At 47.0% G+C, this 20400-nt stretch overlaps 1 protein-coding gene across 5 annotated transcripts in view; it reads left to right on the top strand.

Annotated features, from left to right (window-relative positions):
* PTPRU (protein tyrosine phosphatase receptor type U) overlaps positions 1-20400 on the top strand; it is a 359555-nt gene that overhangs the window by 220026 nt on the left and 119129 nt on the right. For all 5 annotated transcript variants that reach the window (XM_035119522.2, XM_035119521.2, XM_060275729.1 and 2 more), the window contains 2 exons: positions 4652-4761; positions 11985-12186. In XM_035119522.2, the coding sequence (XP_034975413.2) occupies positions 4652-4761; positions 11985-12186 (312 nt within the window). The remainder of the gene's footprint in view (positions 1-4651; positions 4762-11984; positions 12187-20400) is intronic.

Genomic DNA, 20400 nt, shown 5'->3' with positions numbered 1-20400 from the left:
GGCCTATATATTTCCCACTTGGTATAAAGCAGGGGTGGCCAACTTCCAAGAGACTGCGATCTACTCAAAGAGTTAAAAATTGGCAGTGATCTACCCCCTTTTGGGGGGTTCAGGTCAAAGTTGTTGAGCTTTTTCTAGGAAGGAAAGCCCTGTTTGGGGGGGGGGGTTTCACGTAGAAGTTATTGAACTTATTTAGGGAAGAGGAAAGCGGTGTTGAGCTCTTTTTTAGGAAGGAAAACCCTGTTTTTGGTGGTTCAGGTCATTTTAGGGGTGCAGGGCAAATATGTTGAGCTTTTTTTTTAGGGGAGCCAAGGATTTTTAGCTTCTTTGGGGGGAGCCAGTGATCTACCGGTGATCTACCACAGACGTCCAGTGATCTACCGGTAGATCACGATCTACCTGTTGGACATGCCTGGTATAAAGCAACTTCCTAATATTTCTATATTTAGGAATATTCTGTATTTAGTATTCAGGCACATGCATTTAGCTGCTTCAGTGATCCATTGTGTTCAGTTGTGTGTGCCCTAGAGGCAAAATGAATTACTCACACATTTGAGACATTCAAGTTCTGGGGGTCCTACTGCAAGCAGGGACCTTGTATAATGATGTGGCTGTCCATGCTGTCTGCACATTGCAGACAAGATCCATCCACTCCCTGTTCACAAAATTTCAGATCCCGGGGAGATAGCAGGACCTGCCATCCCATTGATTGCCAGGTTTGATCTGATTGGCTCCCTCACTGCTCCATGTGAGTCCCTCCTGAAGTTGCGTGCTTGGTGGAAGAGAATGACCATCTCAGATAGAAGGAGTGTACTGTTCTTTGGGCTAGAAATGTAACAATCAATTCAAAATAGCAAACAAACAAACAAACAAACAAAAGGGGATGGTTGGCCAGCCTCTTTCACTAGCCTGTCTGTGCAAATCCTATTCCTTTGACTTGTTCTTATGCATGGATTTCAAAGTGGATTATACAAATTTGTGGAGGACATTGCTCTCAACAGTTACTAGCCACAATGGCTACATTTTACCTCCACTGTCAGAGATGTTGTGCCTCTGTATACCTATTGCTGGGCATCCATCTCAGGAGGACACTCATGCCCAGTTTGCATTCCTCTGTTGGGCATCTGGTTGGCTACTGTGAGAACAGGGTGCTGGACTAGACGGGCAATTGAACCGATCAAGCAGGGCTCTTGTTATGCTCTTATGTTTTAAACTGGAATATTTAACACTGGACCAAAGAACACACAACCGTAACTTTTTTTTAAAGATAAAAGTAAGAATAATATTTCATTTCCAGGGGCTGTTCAGCTTTGCTCTGGCAGACAGATTACAGACCTCCAGCCTTTGCGATCCAACTGCAGAGTCTGACAAAGCCCCGATGATCACAATAAAGTGAATTATAGCTTTAATGCAAGCAGTATTATTCACATAACCCCTAAAGCCTGTTTCTGCCAAGGAGGTTTTGGAAAGGAATGGTTTTGAATAATGCCTTTGGACTTCCCCATCCTGCTGTTTGTACCTTGTCCCTGCCCCTGTCTGTGGAGTCGAATGGGTTTGCTTCTCTCTCTCTCCCTTCTGCTTTTTCTTCTCCTAAAGAGAATATAATCACTCGATTCTGCCTAAAATTAGAGGGTGCTGTAAAGCTTGTGTGGCAGATGATACTGTTTGTGAATAGTGATCTTTGCAAAGCAATTGCCTGGTCTGTTCCTCCTTAATGACATCCTTGAGAAAGGGGAATGAAAAGCGGGCGGGGGGAATCTGTGCTAAATCAGTGAATATTGATCCTAGTTATGGCTCTTTTTTCTTGTTGTTTGTCATTGTTATTATTGTGGGTTGTTGATAATTAGAGGGAATGACAGGGCTCCACTAATCCAGCCAAATTGCCTGGAGATTAGAGATTTACACAAGGCCCCGTCAGTGGGCGGTTGGAGCAGCTGGTTACGAATGCTCCAGGCCTGAGTAAATGGCAGACACGCCAGCCTTCCTGGCAGAGTATGGTGTGTTTGCAGAAGCCTAATGCCAGGTGCTAGTGTGAGCCATCAGGACTCGGTTCACAAGGGGGGGGGGGATAACAAATTGATTAATATGGATTGAGGCCCATATCAAAAACATCTGAGAGAAGGTACAGTGAGGGTTAGCTCCACGTGAAGCCCCCTCCCCACCATCATTCAACATCACCGATCCCTGAAGGATTGCTAGTTGTGGATACAAACACTGCAAACTATAGAGGGCGATAGCAATCTGCCTGCCATTTTATATTTCCCACAATGCATTTGGGGGAAAGGCCATAGCTCAGTGCTGGAACACCCATCTTGCATGTAGAATGTCCCAGGTTCAGTTCCTGGCATCTCCGGGTAGCACGGGGAACATCTCCCTGCCTGAAAACCTGGAGAGCAATGTTGGTCAGTGTAGACAATACTGAACTCGATGAGCTCAGTGTGAGGCAGCTTCCTGTCTGTTTGCATGTTGGTGGTGTGTCCCTCCAGATCACTGTCAGAAATTCACAGTGGCAGCTTATCTTCTGAGGCTCAGTCGCCACTGTCAGTTGGCTCTGCCAGGGCCAGAGAAATGGGTGAGGGACAATATCCATGTAATTGGCCTTGCCCAGAGCACATGGACTTTCAAAGCTGTCCAAGGCTGCTGGGTTTTGGTGGTGGCCCTGGCTACAGGTTCTGGGGGCCTTTGGGCAAGAGACACACTGCAGGAACCCTTCAAGAGCTCACCCAGCTTTTCCTTGTTGCTTGCACTGCTGCCTGTTCCATTGCCTTCTTCCTTTATGTCAGGGTGATGGAGACCTTTTTAGCCTGAGGGCTGCATTCTCTCTTAGGCATCCTTCCATGGGGGGGGGGGAAGTGCCAGGGACTGATGGAAACTAGACTCCCAAAACATCTGGGTGGCAGTGCAGGTCCCTCATTCCCAGTCTAGATCATGCTAGGAAGCTTCCTCCTGCCAAATCAGTAAATGTGTCCATAGTCTAGCTCAGTATTGCCTACACTGACTGGCAGGGGACACTCCCAGCCTTATGCAGAGATGCCAGGAATTGAACATTCAAGGCAGATGCTCTCTCACAGAGCTCTGCAGCTCACTGTCTGACCTAATTGGTGTAGGAGGACAAAACTGAGCGCTGGGATCCAACTGGGGGTTGTGTGCATCAGACTCTTCCTGACACTGCTCAGATATGCCTCTTCCTTCTCATCTCTCCTCATCCTCTCCTGTCTTCCCTTTAGTTAGTGGGTTGACTGCCTTGGCTCAGCAAAAGGCAATTAAGCCGTCCCCATAAAATAAACATGAGCGAGAGTCGCCTGCCGATTCACCAGGCATGTATTTGCCTGAGTGCTAATTTGTGGAGGATTGAGGGCTCAGTCTGCAGTGATCAACTCAGAGTGCTCTGGATTATGCAAACACAGTCCGGTAATGGTGTGGTTTCTCCCTCCTCTGGCTGCTGAAATTTATGTTCGCAACCTAAGTTGACAGGGAAGTTTCATTCCTTGGATCAAGATGACTTTCCCACAGCCTGTGTGATGTAGTGGGTAGAGCAGTGCTAGCCAATGTGGTGACCTTCAAATGTTGGATTACAACTCCAATCAGCCCTGGCCACTGGGTGTGATAGCTGGGGTTGATGGGGCTTGTAGTCCTACAATGTATGGAGGACACCGTGTTGGCTATCCTGGGTTAGTGTCGGACTAGGAGTGGCGAGACCTGGGTTCAAATGCCTGCTCAACTCCACAGCTCACTGGGTGACTTTGAGGTGACCATTTCTCAGCCTAAACTACTTGGCAAGGTTATTGAGTCAATAAATTCCAGGGGCAAAGAGAGAACCTGTCTGTTGCACTTGGAAGACAGTGTGTGTGTGTTGGAAACATGGTTGAATGCTTATGGATAGTAGAATCTCAAGTGTCTCTGTAGAGTCCTCTCTCCTGCTCACATGAGGTTTCAGAGTCATGTTGCTTCTGGGTCCTATCTTTGCCACGGGATGTTGCAACAACCATTTCAAAGAATGTCAAATTCTGCATGCAAGACAAGTTATTGGAGGATACGCCTATCATCTCCCAGTAGACACAATGGTTATGTTCTACCTTCACTGTCAAAGACCAGTTGACCAATGTGAGAACAGGATGCTGGACTAGATGAGTCTCTGACCTGTTCCAGAAGGGCTCTTCTTAGGTCCTTAAGCACACTTTGTGCTTGTGGAATCTTGCCATCATTCCTTGACTCCTTTTGGTGTTCTGACTGCTGGATGCCAATGCTGGGGAAGATCCATGGTGTATTCCTCCCAGGAAAATGCAGTCTCAGCAAACAGATGGTGTGCATGTATGCTTGGGTGGACTGGGGGCTGTGTATTTAAATACTGCCTCATTAATATATAATGCCCAACATATGGAAAGCTTAACAGAGCGTTGGGATGGAACTTGGAATGGAACATTGCCCATTTGGGGGGTGCAGTTGTGCCCCATGATATTCCTTGATATAGTTGTTAGGCTGTGAAAACAGTACATCTGTGGGGAGCAACTTTAAACATTGCCGGTTTGGGGAAATGTTTGTGTTCATGATATTCCCTTGTTGTAGTTAAGGAGCTGTAAGATAAGCTGTCTTAACAAGACTGTATTTTGACACCCCCCCCTTTTCTTCCCAAAACCCTTCCTTGTTCCAGTCCCCGGAGGCATTGCTTCGGAGTCCCTCACATTCACCCCCTTGGAGGACATGATTTTTCTGAAATGGGAGGAACCAGTGGAGCCCAATGGCCTCATCACACAGTACGAGGTATGTTGTAAAGACCCTTTGGGGATTCCTTGACTTTTTACCAGCATTAAAGAGATCTCATTTATTTCATGTATTTGCTGTTACATCCTGCTTTATCTTTCTGAATAAACACAAAAGTCACTGCCATACGAAGCACAGAAACAGGAACACGTCAAATGCAAGAATAGTTAAACAAAAAAAAGAAAAACAAAAAAACCCAATGCTGAACTGGCAACAGATCCACCGAATCCACAGCAGCTGGAGATAAGCAGCAGCTAAAAAAAAATCAAATGGAAACAGATATGCTTGCTGAAGCAAAATTCAACAGCAAAAAAGAATTTCAGTAGAATCTGAATGCTTATTGCAGAGTCAACTCATTATTTGGTTTCTGAAGGTGCACAGTCTGTGCACTGAGAAATTCCTCCACCTGATGGATATCCTCCAATCTTCAGCCAAAGTGAGCACCCAAACAGGACCTCAGCTGTCGATCAGAATGCAAGAAGTTCTATGCATGGTGGAGTGTGACCTTTCAATATATCTCATGGCCCTTTGGGTATCTAGGTCCCCAAGCATTTATGGCTGTATGGGTAGGAAGCAGCACCTTGATTTGAGCGTAGAAACAATATGCAGCCTGTGGACATCAGACAACACTGGAGTACAGTGGTACCTCGGTTTAAGTACACAATTGGTTCCGAAAGTCTGTACTTAACCTGAAGCGTACTTAACCTGAAGCGAACTTTCCCATTGAAAATAATGGAAAGTGGATTAATCCGTTCCAGACGGGTCCGCAGATTACTCAACCTGAAGCGTACTTAACCCGAAGTATGTGTGTAATTGGTTCTGGAATTCTGTACTTAACCTGAAGCATACTTAACCTGAAGCAAACTTTCCCATTGAAAGTAATGGAAAGTGGATTAATCCATTCCAGATGGGTCCACGGAGTACATAAACTGAAAGTACTCAAACCGAGACGTACTTAAACCGAAGTATGACTGTAATATGATCAGTTGGCCATATTATGGGTGGCAGTGTTTTGCATCATTTTACAGTTCCAGGCAGTTTTCCAGGGCAGCCCCAAGTGCCCATGTTGCAGTAGTCAAGCCAAGTGCATTAGCTACATGATATTTACGATCGGGACACCACTGAGCCTCTTGGGCTTGCTGTTCGGAAGGTATGCGGTTTGAATCCATGTGACAGGGTGAGCTCCCGTTGCTCTGTCCCAGCATCTGCTAACCTAGCAATTCGAAAGCATACCAGTGCAAGGCGTCCCATTGCGCCAGAAGCAGTTTAGTCACATGACCTAGAAAGCTGTCTGTGGACAAACATCAGCTCCCTGGGCCTGAAAAGCAGAGATGAGTGCCGCACCCCATAGTCAAATTCAACTGGACTTAACCTTCCAGGGGTCTTTTACCTTTACAGTCATACCTCAGTTTAAGTACGCTTCAGTACTTTCAGTTTAAGTACTCCGCGGACCCGTCTGGAATGGATTAATCCGCTTTCCATTACTTTCAATGGGAAAGTTCGCTTCAGGTTAAGTACAGACTTCCGGAACCAATTGTGTACTTAAACCGAGGTACCACTGTACTTTTTACCTATTAACTGCATGATATTTACTCCATTAAGTTATCAATGAAACAGCCATATGAAGAAAAACAATATTTTTTTGAAGCTGTCACAGTGGCCGGAGTGGGCTACTTCAGAGTAACGACTCTACACTGCTCTGCATTTTATCTTTTTATTGGTGCTGCGTATTTACAGTGCTGAAGGCAGTGCTATTTACAGAGACACATCTTATCCGCTAGAATCAGAACCTCCGAGTGGCGTTTGGCGCGTTTTTCTCCAACATAATAACTTGGGGAGACCCAGCCTCTTCCCCCTACGTTTTCGGCGCAATTCCGGAGTTGGGGGAATAGGTCTGCCCCCCTTTCTTCCCTCTTCCTGTCCCACCTGGGACGATGGCTCCGCTACCCTGCCTGAGCCTCGGACCCCACTTCCTGCTTCCCCACTTGAGACGGAGCTCTCCCTGCTTTCCCCTGCGCTCGGGGATGGGCTGGAACTCAGGAGGGGAGGGACTTCGCGATATCCCCTGTCCCTCACAGAAGCAATAGGCAAACTTTAGATTATGCACTCCTGTGTCACAGCAGGCATCATCTTGTGGAAGAAGGATTCTCTCCTGTGTGAAACAGAAGGGAGGCTGCCTCTTTTAAGATTGTGCTTTTCTGCAGGTTTTTTAAAGAAGTGCCTGTTTGTTTGTTTGTTACATTTCCACATCACCACAAAACCAACATTCTCAGGGGGGTTTGCAATAAAGCTTAAAATATATAAAATAGAACGAGACCTTAAATCTAGGGCAGAAGAAAACCAGAACAATCTAAAACCACAAGAAAACCAGCAAGATGGGGATCACGGCTGGTTAAGAGATCTTTGGAACTCAAAAACACTTCCTGAAAAGCTGGGGACAGGAGGGGGTGGGTGGGATTAGTAATCAGTGTTAGTCCTATTCAGAGTAGACCCCTTGAAATTCATGGGCATTGCTAACATGGGTGACTTAATTTTAATGGCTCTACTCTGCACAGAACTTAGTTGGAAACAACTCAGTGTTTTTACCTGGTGCCAGAAAGATCCCAAAGTGGATGGTAGGAGAGCTGGGAAGGCATTCCATAACCAGGGTGCCACCACTGAAAAGACCCTCTCTTTGGGATCCACCTGCCACCTGCCAGATGTCATTTGGTGGGTGGGTGGTGGTCTCAAAAGATCACCATGTAGGTATTTGTGTGAGATTAGGCAATCCGTCAGGTAACCTAATGCCAAACTGCTTAAGTCTGTCTAGTTTATTCCCAGTAGTTTGATCTGAGTCTGGAAATAGACTGGAAACCAGTGCAGTAGAGTATAGGAAGGTCACACCTACCACATCCATTATTAGTTTGTTGTTGTTCTTGTTTTATTATGAATTGTGTGCTTTTTATATTGTAAATTTTATTTTGTGAACCTCCTTGAGATCTATGAATGAAGGGCGGTATACAAATTTAATTTCATCACCATAGTCATGACTCTTATACCTCCTTAACTGTCATGGCTTCCCAAAATAATTATGGGAGCTGTAGTTTGTTAAAATTCCCCTAACAGCTCTCGGGACACTTAACAAACTACAGTCCCCAGAATTACTTGGGGGAAGCAGCTTCCCCAACCACCTCAATTGTGTATAGGGTTGGGTGTTGGTGTGGAGCCAGTTGACAATAAGCTTGAATTGCAGAGCATGACATGGATGCTGAGCTCCAGAAATTCTGCAAGCTGTCATGCCAGGGCAGACATCTCAGGCAACAGCACACCTGGTGATGGGCCTTTGCATGTCAGGCTAGGCTTAAGCAATGGATAGAGGTTGCTTTTTTTTCTCAGCAAGCCATTCAAAGCAGAGAGAAAAGGGATACATTGTCTTTTGATAGTTTCTTGAATGAGGCTAGCTGTGTGGTGGGCTTTTGGGGGGGGGATTCTTTCACATTCCCTCCCAAATGCAGCCAGGCAAAAAAAGCCCTCTCTTATCTCTTTTTTTCCTGCTTTTCTGCCCTCTCTGGCATCAACAAAAATTATTAGAGCGCAGAAACAGCGGCGTGAAGAAAGCTGATTCTTATCTCTGTGCTGCTCTGACTGCCCTGCCTTGGGCTGAATGCTGCCTCCCGGAGAATTGACACAGGCTCCATTGTAATTCCAGAGACATGTTTTACAGTTTCGGAGATTAAGGACAACTTTATAGTTCCTTCCAAACCCCATTGTTTAGAATGCAGAATTCAAGCAGCTTTTCATTCCCCTTTCTAAAAGTTTTCAGGCTGGCCCCATTCTCACCGTGGTGATAAATTTTGTTTCTGAACGTACCACTTGAGACTCCAGGCAGGAGGTCACAATTGATTGGCTCCTCCTCTATACCATGCAAATAGTGTGTGTGTGTGTGTGTGTGTGTGTGTGTGTGTGTGTGTGTGTGTGTTACAGGTAGGTGGCCGTGTTGGTCTGACGTAGTCGAAACAAAGTAAAAAAATTCATTCCAGCAGCTCCTTAGAGACCAACTAAGTTTGTCATTGGTATGAGCTTTCGTGTGCATGCTTTCATATCTGAAGAACCTCCGGGTCTGGTCCTGACCGGACGGATATTGGAATCAGCAAGGGATACCCACATGACCTGAAGGTGCTGCTGTGCAATGCCAGGTCGATGATGAATAAGACCACTGCCATTCACGACCTGATTGTGGATGGAGGATTTGACCTGGCATGTGTGACAGAGACCTGGTTGGATGAAGCCGATGGGCCCGTTCTTGGCGCTGCTTGTCCACCAGGTTTCTCTTATGCACAGCAACCCAGGCCATCTGGGCGGGGAGGGGGGGTTGCAGTGATTTTTAGGAAGTCATTAGTTTGCACCAGGCGTCCTATTGGTAAGACGGAGTTTTCTGAGTGCATGTTCTGAAAGTTGGGCAATAGGGGCAGTACAGGATTCCTTTTGGTGTACCGACCTCCCCGCTGCACCAAGGATTCCCTGCCCGAGCTGCTTCAGGTCGTGTCGGATGTGCTCCTGGAGACACCTAGCTTGGTTGTCTTAGGGGATTTTAACATCCATGCCGACACGACCTTACAAGGAGCCGCTCGGGACTTCGTGGAAAGCATGGCCACCATGGGGCTGTCCCTGAATAAGTCTGGCCCAACTCATAGCCGCGGACATGCCTTGGACTTGGTGTTTACCTCTATGGATGTTGGTGATCTGACATTAAGTAAAAGCGAAACAAAAGAAGTGCCATGGTCAGATCACTTTCTGGTGCAACTGGACTTCTCCGCAACCCTTCCCCTCTGCAGGGAGGTGGGACCGATTTGGATGGTCCGCCCCCACTACTTAATGGATCCAATTGGCTTCCAGAGAGTGGTAGGGGATGTTTTATCCCATGTCGATGGCCTTTCAGCTGATTCCCTGGTGGCCCGCTGGAATGCGGAGTTAACCAGCGCTATTGACTGTCTGGCTCCGAAGCGCCCTCTCAGATTGCATGGAGCCCGGACAGCCCCGTGGTTTTCCCCGGCGCTGAGGGCGATGAAACAGTCGTTGAGACGGCTAGAGCACCGGTGGCGGAAAACTCATTTTGAATCAGACCGGACACGGGCTAGAGCTCAACTTCGAGCCTACCAAGTGGCAATGGCGACGGCGAAGAGGACCTTCTTCGCCGTCTCCATCGCATCTGCAGAAAACAGCAGCAGGAGACTCTTCCAGGTGGTTCACAATTTAGCGGAACCACCTGCTCCATCCGGGCCCAGTACGGGCCACATGATCTCCTGCAATGATTTTGCAAAGTTTTTTTGCAGATAAAGTCGCTCAGATTCGGGAAGAGGTAGACTCCACCGTGGGAGCAGGGCCGGGGCGGGGGAGTGCTAGAGTCCTGTCTAGTCAAGTTTTGTGGGATCAATTTCAATCTGTTACCTCCGAGGATGTGGACAGGCTGCTTCGACGAGTGAAACCAACCACCTGTCTCCTTGATCCTTGCCCATCCTGGCTTATAAAAGCTAGCCAGGAAGGGCTGGGCGATGGGCTTCGCGGGTTGGTAAATGCTTCTCTCAGACCCGCTGAAAGAGGCGGTTATTAAACCACTTCTTAAAAAACCATCTTTAGATCCGGCCAATATGGCCAACTATCGCCCAGTCTCCAATCTTCCATTCTTGGGCAAGGTGATTGAGCGAGTGGTTGCTGAACAACTTCAGGCACGCCTGGAAGAAGCGGACCATTTGGATCCCTTCCAGTCAGGATTCAGGCCTCATCATGGGACTGAAACTGCCTTGGTCGCACTGGTCGATGATCTCTGGCGGGCTAGGGACAAAGGTAAGAGCTGTTTCCTTGTTCTGCTGGATCTCTCAGCGGCTTTTGACACCATCGACCATAACATCCTTCTGGATCGTTTAGAGGGTTTGGGAGCTGGGGGCACTGTCATGCAGTGGTTCCGCTCCTTCCTCCTGGGCCGTGTTCAGAAAGTGGTGGTGGGGGATGAGTGTTCAGACCCCTGGGCTCTCACTTGTGGGGTGCCTCAGGGTTCTGTCCTCTCCCCCATGCTTTTTAACATCTATATGCAGCCGCTGGGAGAGATAATCAGGGGGTTTGGGCTGGGTGTCCATCAGTATGCTGATGATACCCAGCTCTACCTCTCTTTTAAATCAGAACCAGTGAAGGCGGTGAAGGTCCTGTGTGAGTGCTTGGAGGCGGTTGGAGGATGGATGGCGGCTAACAGATTGAGATTGAATCCTGACAAGACAGAAGTACTGTTTGTGGGGGACAGGAGGCGGGCGGGTGTGGAGGACTCCCTGGTCCTGAATGGGGTAACTGTGCCCCTGAAAGACCAGGTGCGCAGCCTGGGAGTCATTTTAGACTCACAGCTGTCCATGGAGGCACAGGTCAACTGTGTGTCCAGGGCAGCTGTTTATCAGCTCCATCTGGTACGCAGGCTGAGTCCCTACCTGCCCACTGACTGTCTCTCCAGAGTGGTGCATGCTCTAGTTATCTCTCGCTTGGACTACTGCAATGCGCTCTACGTGGGGCTACCTTTGAAGGTGACCCGGAAACTACAACTAATCCAGAATGCGGCCGCTAGACTGGTGACTGGGAGCGGCCGCCGAGACCACATAACACCGGTCCTGAAAGACCTACATTGGCTCCCAGTACGTTTCCGAGCACAATTCAAAGTGTTCGTGTTGACCTTTAAAGCCCTAAACGGCCTCGGTCCGGTATACCTGAAGGAGCGTCTCCACCCCCATCGTTCTGCCCGGACACTGAGGTCCAGCTCCGAGGGCCTTCTGGCGGTTCCCTCACTACGAGAAGCCAAGTTACAGGGAACCAGGCAGAGGGCCTTCTTGGCAGTGGCACCCACCCTGTGGAATGCCCTCCCACTAGAGGTCAAAGAGAACAACAATTACCAGACCTTTAGAAGGCATCTCAAGGCAGCCCTGTTTAGGGAAGCTTTTAATGTTTGATGGATTTCTGTATTTTAATGTTTGATGGATTTCTGTATTTTAGAATTTCTGTTTTGTTGGAAACCGCCCAGAGTGGCTGGGGGAACCCGGCCAGATGGGCGGGGTATAAATAATAAATTATTATTATTATTATTATTATTATTATTATTATTATTATTATGAAGGGCAGGTAATAATTGCAACAACAACAATTCTTCACCAGATTTGTTTCTATATTCTGATACTGACATTGTCTTAAAGTATATCCATTTCTCCTAGATCAGCTACCAGAGCATTGAATCCTCTGACCCAGCAGTCAATGTCCCTGGCCCACGGCGTACCGTCTCCAAGCTCCGAAATGAAACTTACCATGTTTTCTCCAACCTGCATCCCGGGACAACCTACCTCTTCTCAGTGCGGGCACGGACCGGCAAGGGATTTGGCCAAACGGCTCTGACCGAGATCACCACTAACATCTCAGGTTGGTGGCAAGAAGAGGGAAAAGGCTGTTCTTCTTCTTTTTTTTCCATCTAGGCTTTGTTCAAAGTTACAACTTGTCCTGGGGTTCTTTGGGTGTCTTCCATTGCAAATTGATGGGATGTGGTTTGGATGTAGTGACATCTGACAAGCCAGTGGAATTCATTCTTTCCCCCCTCTTACTTTCTTTCTTTCTTTCATTCTTTCTTTTTCCTTTCCTTTCTTTTCTTTTCTTAGAAAAAATGATGCATGTGATGAGTTGGCTTTCTGCTGACAAGCATGCCCATATGTGATCATGGCACCGTTGTAAGGCTTCACGCCAGCTGCTTATGCAAAGGGATTGCATTAACAATTCTAGCTTTTTTGTTCACTCTCTTCCCCCACCCTACCCCTGCTTCTCCTCCAGATTTCCCCTATCTTTTCTGCACACTGCTTTTCTTTCTTCTTTTGTAGTTGACATGGCCTTATTTTAATTGTTCCCTTTGCAGCAATTCCAGCAGGATATTCCCTGCCCTCACTCCCATCTCACAGCTTTGGCATTGCAGTCCTAAATTGTGATCTTGCTGAAGCTTGTAATTACTTAGTTAGCAACAGAAACATCCTTTGTGGACTAAGGTGCCCCGGGAACATTACATTTCCCAAGTTCCCTGGTAACTGGTATGCTGCTGTTGGAGTTACAAGTGGACGTGAGGAAAGTCATATGTAAAGGTCTGCAGTGAGATTGGTGGTGGTTGTTGTTGTTTGCTGCCACTGTCAGATATATATGAAGAGTTTCCTATGGTGAGCTTATGCAGGGTTACAGGGGGAGTGCAAAAGCATATGTTCTCTGTCTTGCTCCCAGTTATGGGGTCAGAAGTCCAGTGTGTTCTAAATTTAGAATTGGGCTCATGGAATAAGAAAAGCAAGCAGTATTCCTACAGCCTACCAAAGATTCAGGCCAAGCAAACCTTTTATCAGGGGTCAGCAAACTTTTTCAGCAGGGGGCCGGTCCACTGTCCCTCAGATCTTGTGCGGGGCCGGACTATATTGTAAAAAAATATATATGAACGAATTCCTATGCCCCACAAATAACCCAGAGATGCATTTTAAATATAAGGACACATTCTACTCATGTAAAAACATGCTGATTCCCGGACTGTCCGTGGTCTGGATTTAGAAGGTGATTGGGCCGCATCTGGCCCCTGGGCCTTAGTTTGGGGGGACCTGCCTTATATAGTCCTTGTTTGAGTCTTGTAAGAAGTGGCCAAGTCTTGCAAAACGTCACAACAGGCTTGGCATTCTCATGGGACTTGGGGAAAGCATTGTGGGAATTAGGTGCTTCAGGGGCCACTCTGCCCAGCTAGTTGCAGCCATGGTGGTACCCCCCCGGCCTTTTCTCCTTGGTGCTGTGGCACCTGGCCAGCTGAGAGCCCACAGCAGTGTGGTGGAAGAATGGCATTGTGGTGTATATCACTGGCGGAAGAAGAGGAGTGCGGGGGGAGCGCACCAGCCCCGGCAGCGCAACACTGGGGTGCTATTGCAGCTGCCCCCCTGACCAGGCTGGGCGTCACCCCCCAAAGGCAGCGTGCCCCGCCCCCAGGACACGCGCCAGCCCCACCCCGCCTGCTCTCCGCCCCCCGGTGCTGGAGCATGAAGCTCCGCCACTGGTGTATATATGCCATTTGCTCCTCCACCTCAGGCAAAAATTGGGTTTTTTAAAATTTCTCTCTTTCTCACTAAATCAGTTGTCGAGAACCAAGCTCTTATGTGATCAGAAGATCCTGTTCACACCAGTCTCCAGGGCAAACAGGTGGAGGTTTGTGGCATGGAAAACTTTCTGAGTAAAACACTTCCAGCACTTTATTTTTCTGCGGAAAATTCTCCCATTTCTTCAGGTCATTAGGCACCACAATTGCAAGCGAATTGCAAATACAGTTTGAGGCCAGCTTAGCAGTTTCTAAGTTCTGAGCTTTATTTATCAACTGCAAGCAATGCTAAATTAAACATGCTAAATTAGCACGTTCTCCAGGGCATCAGAAAATTTCCCAGTGCTAACTGAAAATTTCTCAATGCAAATTAGGTTAATTTCCATAGGGTTATTTTCTGGAAAAAAATTCTGATCCAACATTTTCTGGGAAAGCCCCATCGATGGTTCCAAGCAGGCTTTCAAACAAAATCAGTCAGTGCCAAAGTGGGAGTACAAAATTATGCTACGTGGATTTCCTTTGGTTTTGGCCCAAGGAGATTGCAGACATTGGTAGAACGTGGACACCTTGGTGGTGTTGCTGACCACAACTGTGCAACCAAAGAACATTTTCATCACACCAAAGAAAAGGCGTATGAAGTTGTTATACACATTTTGTTACTTAGAAGTGCATACACAGAGAGAGTATGGCTCAGTCTTCAAAGCCTCTTTGCTTATTGGCCCAACCATGAAATCTTCAGAGGAGTACAGCTAGTTAGTTGCCAAGGGGCATTGGTCTGATGCCTGGCAGCCTACTGAGAACTGTGCCGAGAGCCAGGATTTTCTCACCATAGCCTGTATCACACATACATTACTTGGTATGCAAGAAGCAAGAGGCAGTAGACTTGGTATGCAAAAACATCCTGCAATCCGAGTCCTAGAAATCCTCCTTTTGCAGGGGATTGGGGTCCCTTGTGGTCTCACCCAGCTCCACCATTCTGTGATTACTGGCTCTCCAACAGCCACTGAATGCTAACATTTTGTGCTCCAACACTGACTGCTGCTGAATTTAAACCAGTGAAATGCCTCCAAGTAGTGCTCTCAGAAAGCTTTCCAGACTCAAAGCTGGCTTCTTGTTACAGTGCAGCTTAAAACATTCACAAGTAATGAAAGCAAACCCAGTTTCGCCTTCCCACTTTGTATGATGGTCACACTTACTCTGATCAGGGACCTGGAGTTAAATAAATGCATCCCCGCATTGCAGTGCAGGGGTGGAGGTGGTTTTGAACCTCTGGATTATTGTAGTCATGTTTACTGTTTTGTCCTAGTTGCTGCAGCGGGAGCTTCTGGGCTGGGACCCCAGAGTTCCTGCTAGTAAACTTCGACTCCATCTCCAGAACTGTAGTTTGGAACATCTCTATGGGAAGAAAAATATTATTAGGCTGTGGACTGTCTCTACTCAAACCTATTGACCGTTGAATTCTTCTAGGCTGGGGAGGGTCTGTTTGGGCTGGGACTTTGCCTAGATAAGAGTGGCTTTCCTAGGTGTGGCATGTTTCAGTATGCCCTTTGGATTAGACTCCTGGCTTTGTTCATTGGCATTGACTCTTGCCTCTCAGCTTTGGTTCTTTGCTATGATAACTGCCTACAACTCAGCCCTGACACAGCTGCATCCTCACAACTGCTAGGGCCTATAGTGGGGGTCCTCCTGAACAGCTAAGACAGCAGGGTCCACAGGCCCTTGCGACTCAGCCAGGTGGTGGGTGGGTCATGACCTTTAATGGATGCAATCCATGATGAGGACTGCATTTCCCTGGCAACAAACCATTGTGATTTGGAGAGGTGCTGCTTCTTTCTGTGGGTGCTTGAGGCTCTCCTGGGAAGCAGACAGTGCTCAGTCAGGAGCTGGGAGCATACAGGACCTTGGACAGCTCCATGTGCCCCTGCTAAGACAACTGCAAGAGATGTTGCCTCTGCAGGCAGCTATAGCCACTGAAACTTCATGTAGACTGACAAGGTCTGAAGTGTAATTGGATCTGCCTCCCTGGAGAAGCTGATCTTCTGTGAGGCTGGGGAGACACACATACAGTGTGTGTACTGCTAGTGTGGTGTAGTAGTTAAGAGTGGTAGACTCGTAATCTGGTGAACCGGGTTCGCATCTCCACTCCTCCAAATGCAGCTGCTGGGTGACCTTGGGCTAGTCACACTTCTCTGAAGTCTCTCAGCCTCACTCACCTCACAGAGTGTTTGTTGTGGGGGAGGAAGGGAAAGGAGAATGTTAGCAGCTTTGAGACTCCTTCGGGTAGTGATAAAGCAGAATATCAAATCCAAACTCCTCCTCCTCCTCCTCCTCCTCCTCCTCCTCCTCCTCCTCCTCCTCCTCCTCCTCCTCCTCCTCCTCCTCCTCCTCCTCCTCCTCCTTCTTCTTCTTCTTCTTCTTCTTCTTCTTCTTCTTCTTCTTCTTCTTCTTCTTCTTCTTCTTCTTCTTCTTCTTCTTCTTCTTCCCCATCATCTTAGAGGATGGTAAAAGGGTTGTGTCTTTCAGCCAGAAGGACCCTGAATATAGTACTAGTGGTACTCCCCCTGAGGAAGTAGCCTCTACCTTATGTCTCCTGTACATGGCAAGGTCATTGGGTCGTGGGTATTGCAGTGAGGAAAATAAAATGCATCTGCTGCACAAGTGCTTTCTGAAGGGAAGACATGGGGTTTCTCTGGAGCAACGGCTAGCAACTGAGCAATTGTTGCACAAATGCAACAATCGTCTAGAACAGTGTTTCTCAACCAGTGTGCCTCCAGATGTTTTGGGACTACAACTACCATCATTCCTGACCACTGGTCTTGCTAGCTAGGGATGATGCGAGTTGTAGTCCCAAAACATCTGGAGGCACACTGGTTGGGAAACACTGGTCTAGAAAGGCTCTTGCTCTTTCCAGATGATGCTTCCTTTGTACCTCACAGCTGTGACATGTGTTAGGACAGCATAGTCTGGTCTAGGATGTGTTGCAAGAGAGAGATGTCACAGCTCCAGCCATTCTTTGGCAATCGGGATGAGTGGCAACTCAGTGCAGCTGAACCATCAGGGTAACCACACACCCCACTGCTCTGATTCCTTTAAATATGCTTCCCCTTGAAATGGATTCTTCATGCTCCAGAGGCCCCCTCCTCCTTTCCCAGCTACCCAGCAGTTAGAATTCAAATGGGGAAAAAAAAACAGTATGCATTACATTTTACAACCCTGCTGGATAATTTACTTGCATGGCGGTCCAAAAGCTGCCTTGTTTACATTACGGGGGCTTTTTGCGCTGGAACACATTTCCTAACTCAGTGGAGCGGCTTTGATGGGATCTATTAGTGGGGGTGGTCTGGGAAAGGAGAAATTGAATGCTGCCGGCCCTGTGTCTTGCTACAAACAGTCTCGGAGAAATGATATTATCTGCATGAGTGGGAAATGTTGTCTGAGGTGGAATAGATAAGGTGGCATTGCTGAGCGAGGAGGGTTTGTGTTTTTCATTAAACAGCACAGGACCTTGAGTGTGCTTTTTCTGCACTGAAGTTGACGATTTAGGGAGATAGATCTTGTGTAGGTCAAATGGATGCTGATGCCACAGACACAAAGACTTGATTTTGTTTGCTTTTAACGCAATAAGCTTGTGTGTGTGTGTGTGTGTGTGTGTGTGCAGATTATAGGACGCTGAGATGGACAATTGGTCTATGTGGTCCAGTGTTGTATGCTCTGATTGACAGTGGCTCTCCAGGGACTCTTGCTGAGTTCTTTCCTCAGTTTGGCTCACTTACTAAGCCACTTGCATCAAGGCTCCCCACACTTCACAAGGAGACAATTACAAAACCCAGTATTAGGTGAATATGGTTATATTTATGATGTTCTCAATTAAGAAAACCACACGTGTGTAAAACAGGTCAACATACAATGGAAAAATGGTTAATAGTCTGTTTTGATTTTATAAGGTCAGATATGTCCAAGGTATTCTAATTCCTTGTGAATATAGTTTTCAGGTTGATCTTTAAAGGGCAATGTTGCCCGGATATTCTTCCCACTTATTGGTGAATGGTAATCCACCCTCCACCCTCCTTACAAGAGTCTCTGGTGTGCACATTGCGTATTATGCAAATACCAGCCTATACCTTAATCATTTCTATTTGTGATCTTACCTGATACTATTCCCCAAAGTGAAATGCACTTTTTAGGTAGGTTTGGTTGGTTTCACTTTTTGCTTTTTCATAGTGTAAGGCAGTGTTTCTCAACCAGTGTGCCTCCAGATGTTTTGGGACTACAACTCCCATCATTCCTGACCACTGGTCTTGCTAGCTAGGGATGATGGGAGTTGTAGTCCCAAAACATCTGGAGGCACACTGGTTGAGAAACACTGATGTAAGGAACAAAGCCTTCCCCGGCCCAAATATCTTATTCTGGTTTCACTGGCCATTTGATCACACACCTCTGATCAGCAGGCTGCTATGCCGCTGAAATGGTCAAGAGCTTATTGTACACCAAGAATTTGTGGGCCAGTACCACCGTATAGAACTTTTCCAATTTTGTGTAATGACAAGACTAGCCGCAGACCACATACAAGCTCTTTTGGTCTCACGTGGGTTTTGTCTTCTTCAAACACAGAACACAACATTAGTTTTGGAGTTTTCATTTGCCCTGTAATTTTAGACATTTCATATAGTGCTCTGTTTTGGAGCCTCTCTGCCCTTGGACACAAGAACAAAAACAGAGCCTTCTGGATCAGGCCAGTGGGCCATCTAGCCCAGCATCCTGTTCTCACAGTGGCCACCCAGATGCCTGTGGGAAACCTGCAAGCAGTACTAGAGCCCAGGAACACTCTTCCTTCCTGTGGTTTCCAGCAACTGGTACTCAAATACTGTACATGGTTGCCTCTAACCTTGGAGGTGCAGTGCATAGCTATTGTGACTAGTAGCCGTCATTAACACCATTCCCTGTGAATCTATCCAACCCACTTTCAAAGCCATCCAAGTTGGTGGCCATCACTGCCCCTCCTGTGGGAGGGAGTTCCAGAGTTTATGCGCTGCATCGCTGAACGAGGACTTTCTTTTATCTGTTGCGTCTCTTCCAATACCCAGCTTCGTCGGATGTCCAAAGGTTCTAGTGTTATGGGAAAGGGAGACAAAAAAAATTCTGTACCCACTTTCTCCATGTCATGCATATTTGTGTGAGCCTCATTCATGTCATCTTTTACTCACCTTTTCTCAAAGCTAAGAAGTCCCTAGTGCTCACAGAGCAGGCTCTCCACCCTCATCATTCCGGCTGCGCTTTGCTGAACCCTTTCCAGCTCTGCAGTATCCTCTCTGAAGTATGCGACCAGAACTGCACCAAAGAACTCGACCAAGAACTATTCCAAATGTGGTTGTACCATAGATTTGTACAACAGTATCAGGACACTGGCAGTTTTATTTCCAGTTCCTTTCCTAATGATCTCTAGTCTAATATGGAGTTCGCCTTTTTCACAGCTGCCATACATGGGGTCAGTATCTCCACTGAGCTGTTCTCTGATAGAAGAGAGAATTCTAGAGTTGGAAGGGACCCCAAGGGACCCCTTTCTGCAGTGCAGGAATTCTGCCCAAAGCCATCCCTGGGGGCACTCAAACCACCAACCTTCTAGTTAACAGCCAGGCACACTGACTCATTCCTAAGGTCTTATTCCTGGTCAGTTGCCATCAGTTCATTGGACATTCCCATCAAAGCTATGTCCCCTTTCCCTCACATCCTTCCCAAAGTTTGGAGAGTCATTTCTTGTTGTTGTTTCTTACCTACTCAAAAGCTGCAGTGAAAATGACCTTTCACAGGAATGGATCTGTGGAGTGCTGGGTGCCCTGCTCACGGGAGGACTGGATGCACTCACCTCTGACAAGCTGACAAGTGGATTTGTGGCTTCCTGCCCTTTCCTATCAGCTGCTACACAACATCTTTTTTTTAAGTAGAAATGCCAGAGATTAAATTTGGGGCTTTCTGCATGCAAAAGATGTTCTCTAGTCACTGAGCCGTGGAAGAGCAATTGTTTTTGCTGGCACAAACTTGTCAGAGGAAAGTCACCTGTCCCACAAATAAATTGATGTTGCATCTCTGGGACATAGGATTAACATTGCCTGAAGATGAAGAGATTAGCTTTCAGTTTTGATCATTTTTTTAAAAAAAATTAGGAAGCAGCAATACCATAGTTCTTAAAATCTTGGATCTCTTTGCACTGATAGAACTAGTGAAGTTGTTGAAATCACTGAAATTCTACAGCGATGCATTTTGCGTTGCAATCCTATTCCATGGTATCCAACGTGGTTTACTCCCTAGTTTAGGATTGCAGCCTAAAAAGTGTTTAGAAATGATCCAGTCAATGTACAGAGTGACTACAGCACAGCATAGAGTGATGATCACCGACTTGGATGGTTATAAAAGAGGATTAGGCAAATTCATGGAGGATAAGGTAATCAATGGCTGCTAGTCCTCAGGTGATCAACCAACAGCCCGCCCTCCTTCGTCGCCTCCAAAACTCCATTCAAATGTGCCACGGCTGCCTA

Source organism: Zootoca vivipara, chromosome 6 (genome assembly GCF_963506605.1).
Source record: "Zootoca vivipara chromosome 6, rZooViv1.1, whole genome shotgun sequence".
Taxonomy (NCBI): domain Eukaryota; kingdom Metazoa; phylum Chordata; class Lepidosauria; order Squamata; family Lacertidae; genus Zootoca; species Zootoca vivipara.
This window is presented reverse-complemented; position numbering and strand designations above follow the sequence as displayed.